The sequence below is a fragment of the Pangasianodon hypophthalmus genome, chromosome 3, assembly GCF_027358585.1.
Source record: "Pangasianodon hypophthalmus isolate fPanHyp1 chromosome 3, fPanHyp1.pri, whole genome shotgun sequence".
Classification (NCBI taxonomy): Eukaryota; Metazoa; Chordata; class Actinopteri; order Siluriformes; family Pangasiidae; genus Pangasianodon; species Pangasianodon hypophthalmus.
This window is the reverse complement of record NC_069712.1, coordinates 12982902-13005806: the sequence shown is the minus strand read 5'-3', so window position 1 is coordinate 13005806 and position 22905 is coordinate 12982902. Positions and strand designations below refer to the sequence as shown.

Genomic DNA, 22905 nt, shown 5'->3' with positions numbered 1-22905 from the left:
TGGTAGGTTTGCCTCTTAAAATGGCAAAAGAGTGTACAATAAGTGTAAAAGTATTAACTAAGTGTAAGTAGTGTAATGGGTGGCATAGAGGTGCTGCGAGTTGCATGGCCACCCACTTAAATTCTGAGCTCACGTTACTGTCTGAGTTTCTCTATCTGTGTGGATTTCCTCCAGGTTCTCTGGTTTCTTCCAACCTCCCTGGTAGGTGAATTGGCTGTGCTACATTGCCCCTATTCGTGAATGACTGTGTGAATATGTGTGTGCATAGTGCCCTGCAATGGTCTGGCATCCCATCTAGGATGTATTCCCGCCTTACCCCCAGTGTTCACGGGATAGGATCTGGATCAACCATGACCCTGACCAGTAGTTACTAAAAAAAAAAAATAAAAAAATAAAAAAAAATTGTTAGGCTGGTTACTGCCAGGCTGATTGAATACCAAAACTGGTTGTGTTTTCTAAATGGTGAAATCTGAGATACAGGTGCCCATGGCTAAAGCAGTATCATCTCTTCTGTTGTTTGTTCTCCTACACTTCGAGAGTAAAAGCTCTATAGTCTGAAAGTCCCATTTCAACGACTTCGCTCCTGGAAAAAAAAAAAAAACAACAACAAACAAGACCAGCTAAACCGGTCCTACGTGTTTGAAAGAGTGAACGAGGGCAAGATTTATGCAGATGTGTGTAGAGCCGTTGGTGTTTGGTGACATGTTTGGACTCGGTGGTGTGCATGCGCCAGTGGCAGTAATGTAAAGGCGTTGGAGGTTGATCTGGGTGCGTTTCCTCCTGTTCGGAGCAGCGACGCGCGGAGTGGGCTGAGCTACATGTCAGCGCACTGACGAGATACGAGCCACTGCGCTACCGACTCGTCGGCTGTGATGGACGGACGGGAAACCTGAGTCGGTGTAAATGTGGATATACACGAATGAGTCGGATGAATGGTTTACCTGATGCTTGTTTCAATCGCTTATTACTGACACCTCTTAACCGGCGCTGCCACCATGAAAATGAGACGGAGATTTTTACCCAGATGCTGCTCTTTCTCTCCCTAGTCTGCTATAAGCTAAGTAAATGTGAGTGAACAAATTCAGTCATGTTGTATGGCGGTAGTATGTGTTTCACAGGATTTCTATAAGCTTTTCATAGTATACGGGGTACATTTTGAAGTGTGTTGCAGTGATTTCGGTGAGCTTAACGTTAATTTGTTTATCTTTGCCTGTCAAGTCTCGGGAATATGTAGCTGTTAGTGCGGTGGCCTGAAATGAGAAGAGTGTGTTTTACGATACATTTGGGGCTTTCAGGGACACAATGTTACTGGCCTCGGCCGCGGTGGTATGGGAATGGCTGAACGAGCACGGCCGCTGGAGGCCCTACAGCCCGGCTGTGTCTCATCACATCGAGGCGGTGATCCGAAGCGAATCCCGGGGAGGGAGCGTCGTGCTAGGCCAAGCCGACAGCCGCCTCTCGCCCTACATCATCGACTTACAGTCAATGCATCAGTTCAGACAGGACACAGGTAAGATAAGGGATCTCTGAATGAAGGCTTTTTTTTAACGGTGGCTCGGGTCTAATTAGAGAATTTGAAACATGTTGTATGTCTCTGAACGTTTTCAGAAATTCTCGTAGAGTCAAAGCCATGAAGCTGTGTTCTTGTGTTAGGTTTTAGTCTTGGAGCTACCTCTCCACTCATGCACTTCAACACAAGTCTCGTCGCCTAGACTTTCATATACAAGACATATAGCACAAGAAGCACTCCTCACAGGTCTTAGCAAGACGCTGTTTTTGTCGGTTGCTTTTGTCATGAGCGGTCATGTGTTGCAACAGTTCAATAGAGTTGTAGTTCACACCCTTTCCAGTAAGCTGTGACAACCGTGACAAGTTGATTGTTAACAGAGAAGTTGCAGTGAACTTGCGGTTTTTTGCAGTACATAACATAAAATACATTACATCAAAATATCTTGCTTAGGACCACATAAGAAACTAACATGGTTGAGTGGCGACAACAGTAATCTCCTAATGATTAACCATAAACCACTGCGATTAGTTTATGACGATACATAAGACTATTGAAGTGCTTATGTTTTGTTTTGTTTTGTAATGGTGCTACACGTTACAATTGTTGACTAGCGCCATGGACTCTGGAAACATGACTGGTTTGAATTTGTCGTGGGGAGAAAAAACATACTTCTTCGCCAGCTTTTTGCTTAACTGGGTCATGTTGTCATTTGCTAACCAGACCAGAGAGGGTGAATAAAATGAAAAATCTATGAACGTTGAGTGAAAACTCTCCCCTTTCTGAACTAAAGTCTCTAGCCCTGTAGCTAATCTCTGGCCTGATGAGCTGCCTTCAGCTAAATAATTTATTTAAATATTATATAATTGAATAAGCCACAACAGAGGATCTGCTATAGAAGATGAACTGGTTCATATGTAGAAAAGTTGGCTTGCTGAACCAGGGCCAGTTTTTTTTTTTTCATACATATATTGACTCTGCTACAGTATTTTTTTCAAGTACTTGGTTAGACATGTTATAATATTTGGCTGGGTCCATATCCAAACCACAGTCCACCAGTTGATGACCCCTGGTCTATCAAGTTAGAGAGAACGAAAAATGTGACACCATAAAACAGCTGTTTTTCTTCAAGCCACATTTTTGTCCTATTAGAACGAGTCTTACTTATGCAGCTGTTGCTCTGGAGGGAAATCTGACGAGATGAAATGAGTTACAATAAGTAGAGTGGAGAGAGCAGAAGAAAAGTGAGAAAATATTTCGAACAGTGTGAGCACAGAGCGTTTTTAATTCAGAAGCATCATAATCATCAGTGGTCTATATATTGTTTGCCTTTTAATTGCTTTCTTTATGCATGACAGGGCATCTTGTGGGAATTTTGGCTTGAGTTGGGATTTGTTGTGCGAGAGACAGAAAGGCACAGAGGCTGAGAAAGGGAACACAAGTCAGTTTTTGAGTGGGGGTTGGGGGGCTACAAACATTTGCGAGTGAGGGGTGGTTGGAAAAGAAACCATCACCCACTCTCTTTGTTGAATCGGAGGAACAGATGTGAGTGGAGAGCGTGGGACAGAATCCGCAGAGCAAACAGGAGGGGAGAAATTTACCAAGACAGAAAGATTAGCCATACCGAGCCTGCTAATTATGTGATCAGAGGACAACATTGTTTAAAGACAAAAGAGAGATATACCTGTCCCTGATGAAAGAAAGTGTAGTATGGCCCCGATCATTCCCCCGATCATTCCCATTTGAACACCATTATGTGTAATTGCTGAAGTGACCCAATCCAGAGAGTGAAGACATTTTTCTGGCTTATTAAGTCTTTAAGTTGTCACAGGTTAGTCTTTGTAGGAAGTAATAATCTAAAATTTCTTCTCTATTACTATAATATCCTCACAGGATCTTGGCTGTTAAGTCATTTTACAGATAGGTAATTAAACTAACCTATAATCTTTTAACCAATGGTACAGGGTGCACAAAGAGTACAGTGCCCCAGTTCATTCACAGTTGTTTATCAAGTAATAATGTGTTTTCTAAACTAAAAAAGTACAAAAAAAACAACAAGAAAAAATGTCATGAATAGCATTTTTATCACAGAGAATGAAATGCCTTATCTGATAATGTTATCAAGGAGTTAGTGACACTGTAAGCAGGCAATTCAAAATTCATTAGGCCATGGGATAACAGCTTCTGCCTGTCGCCAGTGATTAATAAGCATTTCCACCCATTTGTGTCATGCTAGCATTTTTAATCATAGGGAGTTAAGTGCCTTATGAGAGATTTTCATAAAAGAGTCAGTGACAGTGGAAACCAGTTACACCAATTTCATTAAAAATAGGATATTTAAGGAATTCTTTTTTTCAGCATTACTTCCAGGAGTAATAGAAACGAAAAAGAACAAAAAATTTAAACACCTTGTGCTGAAACACACAGAGACAGACATGTGCATGCACACATACCCCAATCGTTTTGAAAGAGAAAGAACATAGCTCTCTAACTCTATTTGGCAAAGGGGTTAAAGATGTGATCCAACTGTGCTAGAGCCTCCATAATACCCAGCTGGTCTGAACCAGCAAGATTCATGCCAAATTTAAAAAAAAATTAGAAAACCAGACCAAACGCACACACAAATGCTGAGGTTTAATCTAGGAGAGTTTCTACTGCACACATGGGCCTGGGAGATGGGCCACTTTCAAGTTGAAAAATGCAGGACAAAGACACAGAAGGGGGAGAAGTGCTATGCAGGGACTGACTGAGAGGGGGGTTAGGGGAATAATTTGGAAATGGGGACAGAAGAAGAAAACAGAGGGGCTTTAAGTTTCTCCTTCTGATTGCGCAACAGGCTGTATAGCGTTTCAACAGCCCTGGGCCCCGTGTGTTTTCCAATGAAAGCCAGAGATTAATCATGCGTGCACACAGACAAATTCATGCATGAATACGTGCACACTGACACACTCAAAGCTGGGTTAGGTTTCCTTTTTGCTAATCACTTTCATGTGATTGCTTTGAGGAGAGCACAGAGTTAGAATTTGGTTTTCTGCTAACACATTTTATTTTGTGAACTGGGTTAGTCTGTTTATTTCCTCTCTGTATCTTTCTCTACTAAATCCTCCACCCCTGTTTATTCTCAGAAGAGCCTTTGTTTGCTGTTTCCTTGACATATACTGTTTCACACAAGTCATTGTCAAATAGAAAAGAGAAAAAAAAAGAAAATAATAGAAGAGAGAATCAGACTGTGAAGAAAGAGTAATGAATTAAGGGAGGAGGGGAGCTGCTGTGATTAGGGTTCATATTATTTTCAATGCATATATATATATATATATATATATATATATATATATATATATATATATATATATATATATATATATATATATATATATATATAAATAAAATACTTTTGCATTTAATTGCAGAAATATATATTTATTTTACAAATGTAAATGTGACCAATGAAATGGTTGTGGTATGGGCTGTATGAAACATGTCATGCTGTGAATGCCTTTTTTGAAAACACTTGGGCTAGAATTGAGCCACAAACCACACAGCATTGTTTATAAGGCTTACATTGTATATTATAGACTTTACGGTATGTTGAGCTGTGTTATTCAACTTAAATTAGTGGCGACACCACAGATTTGTTCCTGCTTCTCAGAAAGTAGTATTTCTCTTTTTCCCATGGCACAGTATTACTTATTTGAGGCATAACATGTTTTTTTTTTATAATACCTTGGTGGCCTGTGCTGAGAGCTGCTGACATTTTGCCCTTATTCTACTGACTAAGGATATCTGAATAAAGGCACTCAGTATGCTTGTTCAGGCCAAAATCAGGCCAAAATATCTTAAATCATGAGATGGTATACTTTAGCTGTTCATAGGATTATTGTCATCACTAATAATGTCTTATCTGTGCTTTATCTGCTCGTTGGCTGGCTCCAGCATCTCTCTGGTAATTAGGAATTTTTCAAAACTAATGCAAAGCTAGTCTCAGTGTCAGAGGCTCCATATCCTGTGGGATCCATTTTGCACACTTTTCTGTTCACAACCTCTAAGATCTTGAAGGCCACAGTCTTACTGGTTCCTCTCACTTTCAGCAGGACTTTTGTACTTCTGATGACAGAGTGAGATTTTTAGAGTGAAATATAGTCACTGGACTGAAAAACATTTACAGAATCCTGTCAAAAGTTTTGTGTGAAGCAGTTAGTAGTAAAAATCTCATGAAAGTTGAACGAGTGACAATACAAATATTATCACTCATTCTTTATAGAACTAACATAAGTAAATTGAAGGAATTCTACTGTGGCAATCAAATATCACCCAAAGGCTATTTTGAGCTATATTTTGGGCAATATTTTGGGCAAAATAGTTCAATTTGTTTGCTTGCCATGAGTATTAGTCACTTTATTACAGGTATTTGATTCCCTCTACTGAAGAGTGTATCTTTGTGTTTGAACGGATTTTCAGTCACACTAGAAAAGGGAAGGTCTCTCTGCATGTTTTTCTCCAGCACAGTATAGTTTCTAATGCTATGAAAATTTATAAATCATAAGTTTTACTTACTTTTACTGTTTAAGTTTTTAAAAAAGTTTTACTGCTTGAATTGCAATAAAGCGAGATAAGGAGTTCACATAGTCAGCATGTGAGAAGTGGCTTAGAGAAACAGGAGGTCACAGAAGCAAGGCGCTCTTCACAGTTGAACAGATGGACGTCTCTGTACACCTGCTTTCAGGCTTTGTCTCGCCTCAGAGGTCCTGGGATCCTGAACCTAATGTCACACTATATGATATACTAAGACATTGACCTTCTACACATACACACATTCACACACACACACACACACACACACACACACACACATACATTTAATACAGACATCCATATACAGATGCAGTTTTTCTCCCATTATCACTGAGGGCACATTGATTGGCATGTGAAAGCAGACATGACCATCTGTTGATATAATTGTTTAATTCTTTTTGGTGTCAAAATCTGCTGTCCACTGTACTTTACCACTGTGACTGCTGTGTACTTTTTGCACGTCCAGTTTATTTGGCTTATTTTTTGAGAAAAGGTACAGTAACAAATATATTTAAAATAGGAATATTGGTTAAAAAAACTAACCTAACTAACCTAAAAAAACTAACCACTCGATGGTTAAAAAAACACATTTTTTGCTATATTTTTTAAATCTGATTTAAAAAAAAGTTGTGTATTGTGAATATCTTATTTAGCAATCATTGATAAACAATTAGGTTAATTAAAAATAAATTGAATTTGTGAATTTAAAGAGAACTTAAGCTGGACTTATTACCCTCTTTAGAAGTTCATGTCTTCAGAAGTGTTTTATATTGCTAGGATATTGTTTTTCTTTCTTCTGGATGAATATCCAAAGTGAAATACTGTATAAATCAGAACATGAACAGGAAGTCCACCAAGGGTAAGTAACACAATATTTGTAGATATTTCAGATGTAACTGAGTTCCTTTTTCATAAAACTATATTCATGGGCATTTTTTGCTTTTTGGATCTCCAGTTAAGTATATTTTCAAACAGGAAAATACTTATATACTCTGAAAAATCAGTTAATAATCAGTTTAATTGTCTGGTGAAGCGGTACTGTTTTGAAATATGTGAAATGAATATTTCAAATATCCTGGCTTTTGAGCATGAGCAGTGCTTACAGACAGGTGTGAAAGCTTTGTTTACTATCACAGCAAGCTGCTGCTGGAGGCCCCTAGGTCTTTCATTCACTCTTAAGTTTCACCCTTTCTCCAGTGGTACTAACTCTTGGGGAGGAAGAGAAATAAGAACATAATGATCAAGGGAATGCCGTTCCATTCATCTGGTAATGAAAGAAAACAAGGTTATTTTACCAAACACAAAGATCACTGCGGAGTAGGGCACAAAGGGGAAGGGAGGAAGTGATTATGGTCTAGACTAGTAGCTAATGAGATGAATATGGGCAGTGGTCGCTCAGTGGTTAAGATGTTGGGCTACTGATCAGAAGGTTATGAGTTCAATCCCCAGCACCACCGAGCTGCCCCTGCTGGGCCCTTGAGCAAGGCCCTTAACCATCAACTGCTTAGTTGTATTAAAAAAAAAAAAAAAGAGATAAATGTAAGTCGCTCTGGGTCGTCTGCCAAATGCTGTAAATGTAATATGGAAACACTTGGACAGAATCAAATCATACCAGGTTGCAGTCTTGATCTTAACTTGGAGTTTCATTCTGATCAGGTAAAGTGGTACAAGTAAAAAAAATACATTAAGTAACACATCATGTTTTTTTTTTTTTTTTTTTTTTTTTTTTTTTTTAAATTGTGTCTCTGTAGGTCACTAATCTCACTATTCTGTCTGTTGAATAGTAACTAAACCACTGTTTGCGCATGTTTGATCTGGCTATGCCCATATACAAACAGGAACTAGTTTGATCTATTGTGCATACTCACGTACAACCAGTTATTGAGATTTTGCATGACCGTAGACCAGAACCTGTTTTTTTTTTTTATCTTTTCTTGTTGAGATAGAAACACTATTCTGTAGTTCAGTAATTTAACTGTAATAATATGTTAGAATAATTCAATAATTTGAGGCCTTTTTAAACTACAGTACTATAATAACTATAGCAATAATGTCCTGATAATAGCTTATGTAATGGTTTTCCTTGTTTGTCCTGTAAGAAGCTGATGTGAGATATGGCTCAGGGCTTTAGCCATAAATTTATATCGTGCTAAAATTCAGTATTATATGACAATGTATACATATAAAAGTGCAATTGTGAAATGCTTGTGCTCAAAAAGGTCAAGAATTTACAATAATTTCGTGTCTTCTGTAATATGTTCCTTTATAACCTTTAGTACGTCAGTTCTAGAACATTTACTTGCCTCTTACCATAGATTAAAAATTACATGCATGCCTGTTCAGTCTTTAAGAAATTCAGCATTTAAAAAAACTTCATTTGATAACCATACACAGAGATATTTAAGGACTCTGGGCAGTTATAGCATTATATATAGTTATAGCATTCACTAATTAAAACTAAAAAATAAAACATAAAAAATGAAATAAAAAATGTATCTTGAATCATTATGAAATATTTGTTAAATTGCATAGGCACCCAGCACACTGTGTAGATTCTGGCATTTAGCTAGTATCTCCAGTGGTGTTTACCTTAACAAATACAACAAAGCAATGAATGCTCTACTGGTAAATAGTTTCTGGAACAGTTAAATTAATACCATCTGACGTCTCTTTCTCCTTCTTACAGGTACTTTAAGGCCAGTACGTAGAAGTTTCTATGACCCCACTTCAGCACCAGGTCAGGGTTGGCTGTGGGAGTGGGAGAATGATGCGGGTTCTTGGACACCATATGACATGGAGGTGTGCATCGCCCTGCAGGCGGCACGGGATCGCCAACAGCCATGGTTGGATCTGGCACCGCTTGGCTTCTGCTACCTCGTGGACTTTCAAAGTATGACTCAGATCAATCAGCAAACACAGAGGCGCCGCCGCATCCAGAGACGCTCAGACATGGCCTATCCACTCGTCTCTGGGCCATTGCCGAAAGCCTCCCAAGGTTGGGGTGCTGGGCCTGGAGGGGCAGCTGGTGGTGGAGGCACTTCAGGTGGAGGTTCAACTGGAGCACTTCTGGGAGTTGGAGTTTCTGGATCTAGCTCAAGTGGAAATGGTGGTCCACTCTACCCTAGTGGAACACTTTCAATGTCATCTCTTTCCCCTCCTGGACAGCCGTGTGCCTGCCAACAGTGCATGCTTGTCTTGAGTGTGAAAGCAAATAGCATGGCATCACAAACCCTAGGACGAAGACTGCCACCCACAAAAGCACTCAGTCCTAAATCCAGCCGAGGGACACTTCCATACTCCTCTACAACCTCATCCATATCAAATTCATACTCACAAACACTTCCTCATGGGCTGTCCTTGAACCGCTCTCTCTCACAAGAGCCCAAGAATGCTGCTGCTTTTGCTCAGTCTTTGTCCATGCTCACCTCAAACACTGCCACTCTTTCACTGTCCTCCAATCGCCCCCCTCCTCCATCTTTGCCCCCTCCGCCACCTCCACCAGCATCCCATCAGCAGTCTTTATCCATGCCAAACTGCACCTCAACAACATCATCTCCATCAGTGCCAACTGCAACACTCATCACTGTGGCTACAAGCAGCACGTCATGTTCATCCACATCATCAGCATCAACAGCCGTTCCACCTCAGCGTTCTGCAGCCTGTGCCGCTCCTTTGCCTCCTCGTGCCAGTCTGGCAGGGCTGAGCCGGCCAGCGCTACAAAGAATTGCTATGGCACAATCCCGGGCACTCATCGCGTCTGGGTGAGAAATGCCTACTATTGTCTTGTTACACTGCACAGTATTTCCCATGATACAAAATAACATCATATTTATGTACTAGTTAGGTCACTTTTTTCACTTTCTTGTCCTGGTTGCCAGGGTGCAATAGCATCACCTGTTTACAGTTTTGAAAGTGTCAACCTAATTACTAATGTGTAGCAGGCCGGTTTGTGTAGTTTGAGACAATCACCTCTTGTTAATTGGGTTCCTCTGCAGTAGAAGTCATTCATTCAGTGTGAGGGCATCAGTACATTTCTTTAAAGAGATTGTAATATGTTTAATTTGCTTTATAACAGCATGTTTTAAAGACTGAAAAGACGGAAAATAGGAATTAGACGAGCTCTGCAGTTTCTCCCTGAAGAAGAATAAAGTTCTGTTGTTTGATTAAATTCCCTGCATGATTTTAAATCTAGCCCCTGCTCTTAGTGTCCTTTCATTATGATTAGATGAGTTGTGGTCACGGTTGTCACGGTTTCATGTATAGTCATGGTGTATGATCTCATGATTACCTCACAGTAATCCTTAATAACGTGAAAGCATTATAACTGTGATGTTTTTAGACTAGGCTATCATGCTGTAAAATTTTAAACAGCAACACTGTTACTTGTATGAATGTTGTTCTGTCATACATCTCTGGTTAGAGTTTAGAGAACCAAGAGATTATAATGGTCTCATTTCCATTTCCTAGGTTGTTCAGGTGTCACCTGTTGGTTTTTGTACTGTTGCATTGAACAGTGTGTGTGCAGTTAATATGGCTACCTTTCACACGTTGCACATTTGTGAATGTCTGTGTACAGACTTGTTGCATGTTAATATCTATACTCCTGTGTGTGTGTGTGTGTGCGCATGTGTGTGTGCGCGGCAAAATTTATTGGGGGAGTGTTTGTAGGCTGCATGTTTATGTGCACATTGATGCAGTGCAGTGTGGGGGAGTGTGTTTCTCACACTGCTAAATCATCCAGCCCGTCTCGGCTTGATGACCATCTGGGGACAGAACTGAGCATTTGAACAGTGAAGGAATGAAGCTGAAGTAAGCGAGGGGGAAAAACATTGAAAAGAGGATTGTGAGGGGAGTCTGGGCGGGGGACTGAACCTCCCTCAGTCTGCCCACCTCCCACATTTCTGTCTCTCTTTCTCATCTCCACCCACTTCCCAGGCTTTTACCCCACCCCCCACCCTCATTGTCTGTTCTTCTAGAGTTTCTATGGTAACCTTTTGTTGGCATGGCAAAGCCTAGTCAGCATTAGCAACACAATGCTGCTTCCATCAAGTGTGTGCATGTGTATGTGAAGGGATGAAAGTACAATCATTATTGCATTGTACTATATACGGCTATCTTGAGTTATGAGTTTTGCGAGCTTTGATAACATTACACACGTTTAGGGAGGAAAGATGCAAGGACTGACTGGCTACTAAAGGAAGGCTGGTAAAACATGATTATATAGAATCTGTGGAAATAATATAATGGCCAAAGCCAACAAGGAATGTTGCATAGAAACTGATGTTTGAGCACCGTAGGGAACAGGGAATTAAGGGCCAGAAATTATCATCAGGAAGTGGTTTTATTGACTCATTTTAAAACAAATGGAAATGAACAGAAATGGTTACAGTTAACTGTTCTTTAGGTTATAACACACACATATACACACCTTCCACTGCTCATTATAAAACATGCAGAAAAGTAAACATTGGTTAAATACCTGCTGAGAAGAACAGAGGAAAATTAATATAAGAAATAAATTCTCTTTATAGGTCTAAGAAACCGTAATCACCCAACATACAATGTACAAAGTATAAGTATTTGGTGACTTTCCAGCGTCTTCATTTACTACACCAGAATTTTTCACCTTATAGTCTGAACTACTTTGCAAATCCTGCCGACAAAGCTTTGATCAAATCTGTGGATTCATGCATGAATAGTCACTTCAGATCTGAGCAAACTAGAAAGCAAAATCTAACCTAGCAAACACAGCCTGCTGTGATAGATTTATCATCATTCAATAGGTTCGTACATGTAGAGTTGAATAATCCCGATTTTCCTCTTCTTATGTCAACGTACTGAAACTGTAATCTGTTTTAAAACATGAACAAAAATGTCTTATCTTAGTATCTTCCAAGAAATTTGAGGCAGGATTTTTTCTGATATTTGGTCTAAACCAATAGAAAATGAATTGTGTGGGTGTGTCCATGTGTGTGCACTGAAACATTGGACTCTGTAAAGTGCTCTCTCCTCCCCCACCTCTCCAAACAATAAGGCTTAACTAGACCCTCGCAGACGAAGGCTAAAACTGCCACCGTCTTAACAAATCTAAACTGAAATAAAGGGAGTATTTATGTGATTTGGTCAATGGAGATTATGATAATGGTGAAGGCTCCATTCATATGACTGCGTGTTGTAGCATATTATCACGAAGTGGCATAGCTCTGTGTGTGTGTGTGTGTGTGTGTGTGTGTGTGTGTGTGTGTGTGTGTGTGAGAAAGAAAGGTAGAACGAGAGTGTATCTGGTCATATTGAGATGCTTGCTTGTTTCTCAATACAGTTTTGTTTCCCTGATTCAATTTTTAAATGGCTGGGTTTGCCCCTCTGTGGGAAGTCTTATGACCTTGTGTTAGATTCGTTCTGACGCTGACTCTGAATGCCAACAAACCGCAAAGCTTTGATTGGTTAGTGCTTTAGATGTTACATGTGAGCAATGTGAACAATGCTCTATTTGTAGAGCTACATCTTTGTAAAATTGGACCATTTTTATATATTAATATCTGAAATGAAATTAGCAGTACAGAGATTGAAGCATTTGATTGCTGGTGGTTATATTTATCATCTAATTAGATTAGATAATAGTCTGAGAACTTGGGCCTTATCATTAACACTGAATTTTAATCTCAAACCTTTCTTGTATAGACATGGATCTAAATACAGTTTTCTTTTCCATTAACAGTATTTCTTTTCAGTAACAATCTGGGACCACTCATACTTGTCAAATTATTATAATTTTGTTATTAAGTGTAAATTGATTTAATTCACATTTTAGCAGATGGCTTTCTGCAAAAATTGTGAAAACTCTTGTCGCTTAAGCCTTTATTCAGTTCTGAACTAATGATTCAATTATCTGCAATTTACACAAAAGGTGTGAGTAGTAAAGGGAGGTATCAGATAACACTTGTCAGATAACACAAACACTTGTTAACAGCAGGCAACCATACTTGTTAATCACATGTTGCTATTCCTTACTTATTACCTCCCCTCCTGTTGTTAATCTTATACATTATATCCCTGTTTCAATCTACTCATTTATTCTTACCACATATATCACAAATCCTTGTATCTACTCATCATTGTTCCTGTTATGTCTCCTCAAACAGTGGGTGGGGTGGAAGGAGCCCACTCTTTTGTTTGCATCTGTGTATCAGTGGGTCAGCTGAGACAGTGAGCTAATGTTTCTTAGATTAACGAAGGATCAAATGTGACTAAACATTCCCCAGCACCTATCTGTCTCATATTGCACCTGACCATTTATTCAAAATGTAGTTTAAGCACTTTGCTAAAACACTAGGTTGTATTACTAAACAGATAATAGATAATAATAGATAATATATTACAAAACAAATTAATAGCTGGTGGGGAACAAAGACAAAGTTTTGCATCCAAAACACATTATATTAACTTTTCGTTATTAAATTGGTATCAGTAAGATGATACTGAACCATTTTTCCCAACCTTCCTCCATATCACTATACACATGTGAGGAAGGGAAAGATCTGAAATGTGTACACAAATGTACGCAGTTCCTGATCCATTGACCTGTTGTAATCCATTGTAGCATGATTAATCCAATGGTTGTAAAGCTGCTGCTGATTTAAAAAAAGGCTAATTGTGGTCATCATAATTGGCTTATGTTCACTTTGTCAACACCACATACTGACCAGTATTCATTTGCAATTTTACAAAATAACAAGTGAACCAGCTTTAAGTAGCAAAATCTGAATTCTCTGATTGGTCACAAGGTCCATATTAAAAAGCCACACAAATGAACAGCAAGGTCCATCCTGCTGCCCTTCACTCTGTTCTGTAATCTCATTTTAACACCTCCCTATTTTTTTTAAAGTAATGCATATCCAAAAAATGTCTCCCTCTAAAGGAGTAGGTCTGAGCCATGATAGGCTGTTGGCGCTGATGTTTTAGAATATGTCTGTATGCTTGTGTGTGTGTGTGTGTGTGTGTCTAAATGTAGGAGAGTGTTTATATGAGCTGTTATTGCATTAGCTTGTGACGTACATACAATCTGTTGCAGATGTGGTGTTTGTGTGTTGTCAGGTCAGTCACCAGATGGAAAGTAATGGATTAGGGCTGTAGGAGAGCAGGAGAAAACCACAAGACTTTTAGATATGCGAAGTGTGTTTCACATTTTACATTTTTTTGTATTTCTTTTTTTTTTTATGTGTACAGGGCTATTTTGTTTATTTAACTGAGTAATTTGGAACTGTGCTGTTTCGTGACAATACAAGAATGTATATGTGGACAGTATTACAACTGTACCAGTACTGTATGTGGATAGTATTACAGAGCAGCCACACTCGGAAAAAAGCTGTTATTATTTAAAGGTTTTAATATTCTTACTAGCTTTAGTGATCTAGGTCAACAGACAGACAGCAATTGGAATGCTCTATTAGTAAGTTTAATTGTTCAAAGCCAGGTCTGCTAGTACAGCTAACATCGAATTTCAGCTATGGCAAATGTATCTCTTGACACCTTGCCAGTTTGTTAAAAACATTATTTAACTTATTGTTTGTGTATGTACATTAGTTACATTTGTTTAGTGTGTTAAGGTTTAAAGTATTCTATATATCTCAGAATTGACATATGTTTTTTTGTTGTTGCTCATAGAGTTCCAACAGTGCCAGTGAAGAACCTCAATGGTTCCAGTCCCATCCATCCAGCTTTAGCAGGTAAGGCTGTAAAAATATAAACCAAGTGTCTGACCTGGGGACTTTGAAAACGATCGACTGAAACATAATGAGCTCTGTAGCAGAAATAGAGCTCCAAAGTCAGCTAAAGTGTCCGATATCCATGGCCTCTGGTGTTGTTTGAAGGCTACCAAAGAGATTGTTTTGACCATTATAACGTGTTTTTATAAACATATAATGTATGTCTGTTGGCCGTTGCAGTCCGGGGCTATTGAACTTCACAACTGCAGATCTTACGTGCACTCTATATATTTTTAACCCTATGGGTTGCACAGATTGGGACCTCTGGTGCAAATGCAGTACACACAAAATTAATAGAATACTGATTTCCACAACATGTATTACATATTTCCATGATGCACATCATATTTTTGCATTGTGATGCACTGTGTCACCATTTATTGTTACAGCCCTTGTGTATGTATATGTGTTCCAGGAATCACAGGTATTCTGATGAGTGCAGCAGGGCTGCCTGTGTGTTTGACTCGTCCTCCTAAACTGGTGCTGCACCCTCCTCCTGTCAGCAAGAGTGACATCAAACCCATCCCTGGTCTTGGACACTGTTGCCGGAAAACCACCAAAAAACAGGCTCGCAAAGGTATGGCTACACACAAATAAGTTCCAAATACATACAGATTACAACTTTGTGTGTTCAATTACAAACTACTATTATTTGTTTGCTGAGACTCGTATCACAATTTATAAGCCTTTCTAGCAGATAATTCCAAAGGATATCATACATAAACATAAATGGTTCTTTTTTTAAAAAAAAAAAAAAAAAAAAAAAAAAAAAACACAAATTTTCTCCTTTCTAGGCAAGACTCCAGAGGAGGTAGTGAAGAGGTACCTACAGAAAGTCAGGAATCCTCCTGAAGAGGTATGACACATCATTCTCTCACCCTTTCTTTGCTCTTCTGGTGCTCTGGTGTTGGCTCATGTATGAACATTGACCTGAACTTTTGAAGAAATCGCATAAACCCTTAAGCTTAATGTTGAGCTGATAAAATTTGGTCTTATGATTTCACTTAATATGAACACCAATATCACTCAGTAGGAAGGATACAAATATTGCTATTAACCTTGTGTAAAGGTTTGTGTTCTTTTAACCTCTTAAATGTGAATAGAGTGTCAGGAGTGTGTAAATGCAATTATATATACTTTTTAATAAAATAATATCACTGATTCTGATCAGGACTGCACTATCTGTATGGAGCCTTTGGCTGGCCCCTCTGGTTATAAAGGCCCAGGTGTGGGTGCTGTGTCCCGCGCAGAGTCAGTGGGTCGACTGACACAGTGCGGCCATCAGTACCATCTGCAGTGCCTTGTAGCCATGTACAACAATGGCAACAAAGACGGCAGCTTGCAGTGTCCCACATGCAAGACGATCTATGGTGTGAAGACGGGCAACCAACCACCTGGGAAGATGGAGTACCACGTCATTCCTCACTCACTCCCAGGACACCCTGACTGCAAAACTATTCGCATAATATACAACATACCCCCTGGCATACAGGTGACATATATTCATGTATTGCTTGGCTAAAAATAATCTTTAAAAAAAAAATAATAAAACCTTTATGCTATATATGTAATTTTTTTTTTTTTTGTTGAAGGGCTCTGAGCACCCAAACCCAGGAAAACCTTTCACTGCAAGAGGATTTCCGCGCCACTGCTATCTTCCAGACAGTGAGAAAGGACGGAAGGTATGTTGACTCTCCTTAACATGTATGTTAACAATCGCAGTGTGTCATCATTTCTTACTACTATATGTTACTATATGTACTAGAGTATAATATGTATATGTACTGTATGTATGTGTACTGTATGTTTTGCTACTTGGTTTTTGTAAATTTCCCATTAACAGCAAGACAGTTTGACTCACTCTTCTGAATTCTGTAATAGTACATTATGACTAAAGTTATGCATTTGAATTCATAGGTGTTGAGACTTTTATTGGTAGCATGGGACAGGAGGCTGATCTTCTCAGTGGGTACGTCTAGCACCACGGGCGAGTCAGACACAGTCATCTGGAATGAGATCCACCATAAAACCGAGTTTGGCTCCAACCTTACAGGCCATGGCTACCCTGACCCCGGCTACCTGGATAATGTGTTGGAGGAGCTGAAGGCCCAAGGCATGACAGAGGAGGATGGACAGCAGCTGTGAGGAACAGGAAAGAGCAGGGAAAGAGTATAGAGTTCAAACAAAGGCTGGAGCTATGAGAAGTGGATTTAAACCGAGAGGGGGATAAATGGACAATTAGGCTTTTTTGTTGGGTTTTGGGAAATAGTATGTTTTGGGAAAAGTTGCTTTTGAGGCACAAAGTGTGTGTGTGTGTGTGTGTGTGTGTGTGTGTGCGTGTGTGTGTGTGTGTGTGGATGAGTGCACGTATGTGCATCCAAGAGTGACTGTGTGTTTGAATTAATGACTGAAAGAGGGGGGGGGGAAAGAACACATCTGAAGTGACATTTGCTCAATTATGCACCAAATGTTATACAAAAATGAATGAGAGCTGTGTTTTGACTAAATCAGGTGTTCCTGGCCCTCTAATTTCTGATCGACATTGATTAATAAATAGGCAGCACTAATACCGATAGCTAAGAAAAGGGAGCGCTGAAAGAAAGGAAATGATAAAGGTTCAGCAACAGAAGGAAAAGAAAGTATACTGAATAGAGAGATTGGAAATGGAGGGGAAGGTAAACTTGTGGTGGGGAGCCTAAGCAGAAGAATGAGAATAAGAAAGGCCAAAGAATGTAGTTTTAATCTCATAAATTAGGTATCCGTTTTGTTAGAGCTGTAGTGAAGGTTTGTGTGTGTGTCTGTGTGTGCTTGTGTGAAGGTGAGAGGAAAGCCTTGTGCCCTCAAATAATTATCTTTTCCTTAAAAACATTCCTTATGACCATTTCATATGATTGAGTTATATAATCAGAGACCTGAGTGCTTAACTTGTATCATGATTGCTGTTATTATGTAATACCATTCCATGTGTTAGATTTATTTCCTATAATTTTTATTGCATTATTTTTGTAAGAGTCATGGATGATGATATGTGGGTGTGGTTCAGAGTGCTGAGTCTGTTGAACTACCCTGTCACAGAGTTGTAAACACCTACGGTGTAGTTTCTGTAGAATAAGAGAATGCTTAGTGTGGACTGAAAAGTGACTGAAAAGATTTCTGTTGGTGTTTAGTTTAAACAAAATCAAATGTCCTTTTCAGTCCAGGTTTACATGTACTCTTTGTAGCCCTGATTTCTCCATATCAAATATATATTAGTGCCTCATTGAGGTGTTGGGTATGATTAAAATGTCCTGACTTTTCATAGTGATAGAGTTTTAAAGGACAAATCTGATTATGGTACAGCACATTCAGATTAATGGAAGTAAAGGCCACTTGCAATTTTAAGAGGAGCTGGAGGATTTTAATATGTTTAGTATTGGTATAGTACAAGAGTGCTAGTACAAAGAGGTTAATATTGAACAGGTTATGAGGAAAGAATGGAAGGTCAAGCAGCAGTTTGGAATTTAAATATCAATAGATAGGTGTTCAAAACAGTAATACACTACATGGCCAAAAGTGTGTGGACACCTGACCATCACACCCATATATGGTTCTTCCCCCAACTGTTGCCACAAAGTTGGAAGCACACAGTTGTATAGAATGTCTTTGTATTCTGTAGTATTAAGATTCCCCTTCCCTGGAACCAAAGGGCCCAAAGCTATTTCATCATGACAATGCCCTTGTGCTCAAAGCGAGGTCCATAAAGACATGGTCTGCCAAGGTTGGTGTGGAAGAACTCAAGTGGCCTGCGCAGAACCCTGACCTCGACCCCACTGAACACCTTTGGGATGAATTGGAATGCTGACTGACCTTCCTAATGCTCTTGTGGATGAGTTGGCACAAACCCCACAGCCAGCCTGTTTTAATGCCCATGGTTTTTGAATGGGCACATATGGATATGATGGTCAGGCATCCACATATTTTTGACTATATGGTGTATTAAAGATGCAAATCACATACCCTTAAATTTCATATTTAAACCTGTTCTCTAGATACACCACTGAATTTTTGGGATCTGTTTGCAGTTTAATGCAAGTGTGGCCTCAGTGTTGGTTCAGTTTAAAAGACAAATTTGGATTTTTTTTTGTGTGTTCCAAGCTGTGTTTCACTGCCTTCCGTACTCTCCCTGTCTGTTATCCAGTTTGTGTGTTCAGTCAGTAACTGACCTGTTCTGTCTTTCTGTCTTTGACTCAGTGTGTGCCATAATTGTGTCTCTGTAAGTGTGAAAACATGCATGTGTGAGCACAGGTGTCAACTGTATGCATGCGTTTGCGCTTGATTGTGTGTGTGTGTGTGTGTGTGTGTGTGTGTATATGTATGGTGTGCTTTCTGACCTAATTTAAGGTACACTTATTTTCTTATTTTCTGCATGCTTTTCTTTTCAGTACATATTTAGTGTGTTAGTGCCTGCATTTCTTTATTTCTTGCCATTCCAAGTTAAATATTTCACACCTTAAGGTACTAGGTTATAGAACTCCCCAGTCTTTCTGAAGTGTACAGAAATTCTCTGTATTTGTTATTGTCTTTTCTTTGTGAAAAGGAACCTAAACGTAGAATTCTCTGAGTGTGTAAAATGTCTTATTCTCTGAGCAGAGTCAGCTCCCTCTTCCCGTAAACCCCTAAACAGCCGAAATCTCAAGTCATTCACAGTCATGTTTGGGAGACGTGTGTGAAATGGATAACATTTAGCTTTTTTTTTATTGTATTTTCTGCACTGCAGGAAGTTTGGATAAATACAGGATCAAAACAACAAAATATGTGTATATAGTAATGGGGGGAGGGTGTAAATACAACAATTTGAGGTATGTTATTAAATGATAAAAAATAAAGAATGAGTGATAGTTGCTTGGGTTCTATTATGACTCTTTTGTAATAAATATAGTGCCCAATTGAAGTGTGGGTTATTTGTTCTTCTAGTTTATTATATTATACTTACATTTGCAAGCTGCAATGCTGTTTTTGTCTTGTGCATGATTAATATTACAAACACTGTCTGGCCTCCAAATGGCTCCCTACTCCCTGCATTAGTGCCCTACATTTACTGTGAATACTCGCTACAACCTATGTAGTGTACTATAGGATGCCACTTTGGTTCAGTTTCCAGGTATTTAAGCAGCCATGCTAGCATTTATGTTGTTAGGTTGTTTGACATCATGAACAATTTGAAAGTAACATACTGACACATCAAAATGAAGAAAAAAGTAGTTTGAAGTACAGACAAAGCCTCGTTTCAGATATTGACCACCTGTTTCATGAACCACTTAGTGATCGATTTACTTAGTCATAATTAATATTTATAAAGTTGTGTTTTATTTCAGGACGTGAGTGCTGCTTCGGGACCCACTCCCTAAAGTTGGATATATTCTTTTTAGGGTATTGAACTAGCAAGTATCACTTCCTTTTATCTTGCTCTGATGCATTTCATGAAAAAAAAAAAAAAGAAAAGTAGCAAAACCATAAAAAACGGTATTTTCTCCAGGGGCACTGTGGTAGCAGTCCCCGCGGAGGCCAGTCGTGTATAGCTGGCACACAGTGCCAGCCAATCAAATTGAAGCTTTTAAGATGCTGTACCAGGTGCTGAAATGATGTCATAGCCAATCAGATTTTTTCACATTATATTTTAATATTTGTCTGGACCGGGGTTCGAATCCCACTCAGTGCGACTCTAAAATATTGTTTCACATAAGTTTTTGCATTATAATCACAAAGACAGATATGTACCACACAATTCTGAAATAATCACGATGCATTAGTATTGCAGTGTGGTTTAAAATGTTTTTTTTTTTATGTGTTTGATGGCCAATGTATTGTTATTAATTGATTAATGTTGACATGCATATAGAGTTCAAATATTTATTCATCAAATGTGCAACACAGAATAAATCTCTGACCACTACGTCAACATTGACCCATTACAAATATCACAACAGTTTTATACTCTTATTACTTCTTAATTTTTACAAAATGTCAATAAGTGAAATGAAACATTTTTATTTTTACTAAAGTAATAATAGTATACAACTATTATGTTATATCTGCAATGTGAATGAGAAATTTAAATAAGGTTTTACTCTAATATAATGAATTCCACTGTTGAATGCATATGGTTTATTGAGCGATGGGAGTCTTAAGTTAACATACCAGTTTAAATGTGTGCAATATAACAGAGTAAATAATGAAACCTGCAAACAGAGCCACATTACACCAAGCAATTAGTGTTTACCTTTTTTTTATTATTATTATTATTTGCATTTTAAACACTTCAGTAGAACAGTGAAAACCAAAAGCAATAATAGTGAAGAAACACATACACACATACACACACATAAGTCTGCTCATATATACATATTAATATAAACTTAATTACCCTGTAAAATAAAGTAAAAAAAAAAACAAAAAAAACATATCTACATTAGTTAAATATTCATCCCAAGTGAAAGATATAAGCAAAAGATATATCTCACAGGCGGCAACCCTAGGCATAGACTCATGGATTCCAGCTCTGTCTTCATCCAGATCCTCTGCTAATGGGAACACTTCCACTGGCGGACATCATGATCGTAGCCAGGAGGTTGTGGAGGAGGGCATCTTAGGAAGGGCTGATATGCCTGATTGTGACTGAAATAAAAAGACAAAAGAATAAAGATTTTCTAATTACAGCTACAGACATGGACTACGGTCATCACTCTTGCCTGGTAACAAAGCCACAAATTAATCATTCTTAGTTTGACCTGTCTGTTGCAGAGGCGGTGGGCTGCACACTGAAGAACCAAGGGGAGAATGGCTCTGGAAATACACAGACAAATAATAATTAAAAAGCCGTTTTAAAGTCTTGATAAGAAAAAACATTAAACAAAGAAAAACAACTACATTCATGATACAGATAAGTGCACAACAAATCTTACCAAGTGATGCCTCAGCTGTGCGTGGGACACTGTATGAAGTGGTCTCTGAAGATGAGAGATCTTCTAAAAAGATGGATAAACAATCCATTATAAAATTAGAACAGATTCAACACAACATAATGCTTTCATTATTCCAGTCAAGTGCAATACACCCTTACCATCTTTGCCACATTTCTCAAAAGTAAGTGTCCTGCACGCTGGAGAGCTGTCTGTGATGCTGCCGTCTCCTGAACAGAGAACCATTCCTCTATTAGCAATTATCTGTGTGAGAGGTGAGGGATTATATAAATATTCAATGTAATTTTAAATGCTAAACATTTATGATGCACATTGTAAATTTAGGTGAACATAACATTTCATCTCACAATTCAAGAGAACTGTGCGCCAGTGCTGTGCTTAATGTGTAAAAACCTTTTCCGTAGACTGTCTCAGTTCAGCAGCTGAGGATGATGGCGATGATGATGATGATGATGGTGGTAGTGGAGCTAGCTGTAACACACAAAACATTAAAATATATAACACATTTATAAAACATATGACAGAAAATGATTTGAAACACAATCAATTCCCTACCTGCAGTCAGTACAGACAGAAATACTTACACTGCACCCGTAGCTTGGAGGGGGAGATGTTCAGCATTGCGCTCTCCAACTCATCATCTTCATCCATCTCTGTGTTGGTGAAAGACAAGAATTAGTGGGTTGCATTTTCACTGTACTTGGATTTCTTAAAATATACCTCTGCGTTAACTGAAGCATAACATATGTGGAAAATAATACAACTGCAAGCTAGATTGTTGTTTATACCAATTGACACAATGGCAAACATTTCCTTGAGAAGAGCGAACGCAAAAAAATAAACAACTGACCCATGGGCTCAGATGTGGCAGTTGAGGCAAGCACGGGCGGACGGGCTGACTGCTGCCGATTCCGCAGGTACTGCTGCAGTTTGTACGTCCGTGTCCCTGGGACACAGGCTACCCCATTATGAAGGAAGCATAACCATCAGCCCTGCTGTTCCAAATCTCCCGCCATGTACTCTTTGCACGAGCTCCAAAACCAAGCAGCTGGTCATCCTCTGATGAGGATGTTGGTGCAGCTGGATTTTTGGACACAGCCAA

The 22905-nt window shown here is 38.9% G+C and overlaps 1 protein-coding gene across 2 annotated transcripts; it reads left to right on the top strand.

Moving 5' to 3' along the window:
- Window positions 1-697: 697 nt before the first annotated feature.
- dtx4b (deltex 4, E3 ubiquitin ligase b) lies at window positions 698-19774 on the top strand. Of its 2 annotated transcripts, XM_053232713.1 has the most exons (9): window positions 928-1067; window positions 1296-1510; window positions 8766-9840; window positions 14744-14805; window positions 15260-15421; window positions 15639-15700; window positions 16016-16336; window positions 16437-16526; window positions 16762-19774. In XM_053232713.1, coding segments are annotated over exons 1-9 (2217 nt in total). In that variant the 5' UTR covers window positions 928-1065; the 3' UTR covers window positions 16990-19774. The 2 variants fall into 2 exon arrangements, with proteins under 2 accessions (XP_053088689.1, XP_053088688.1); XM_053232714.1 differs by lacking the exon at window positions 1296-1510 and having other exon boundaries at window positions 698-1067.
- Window positions 19775-22905: the final 3131 nt, after the last annotated feature.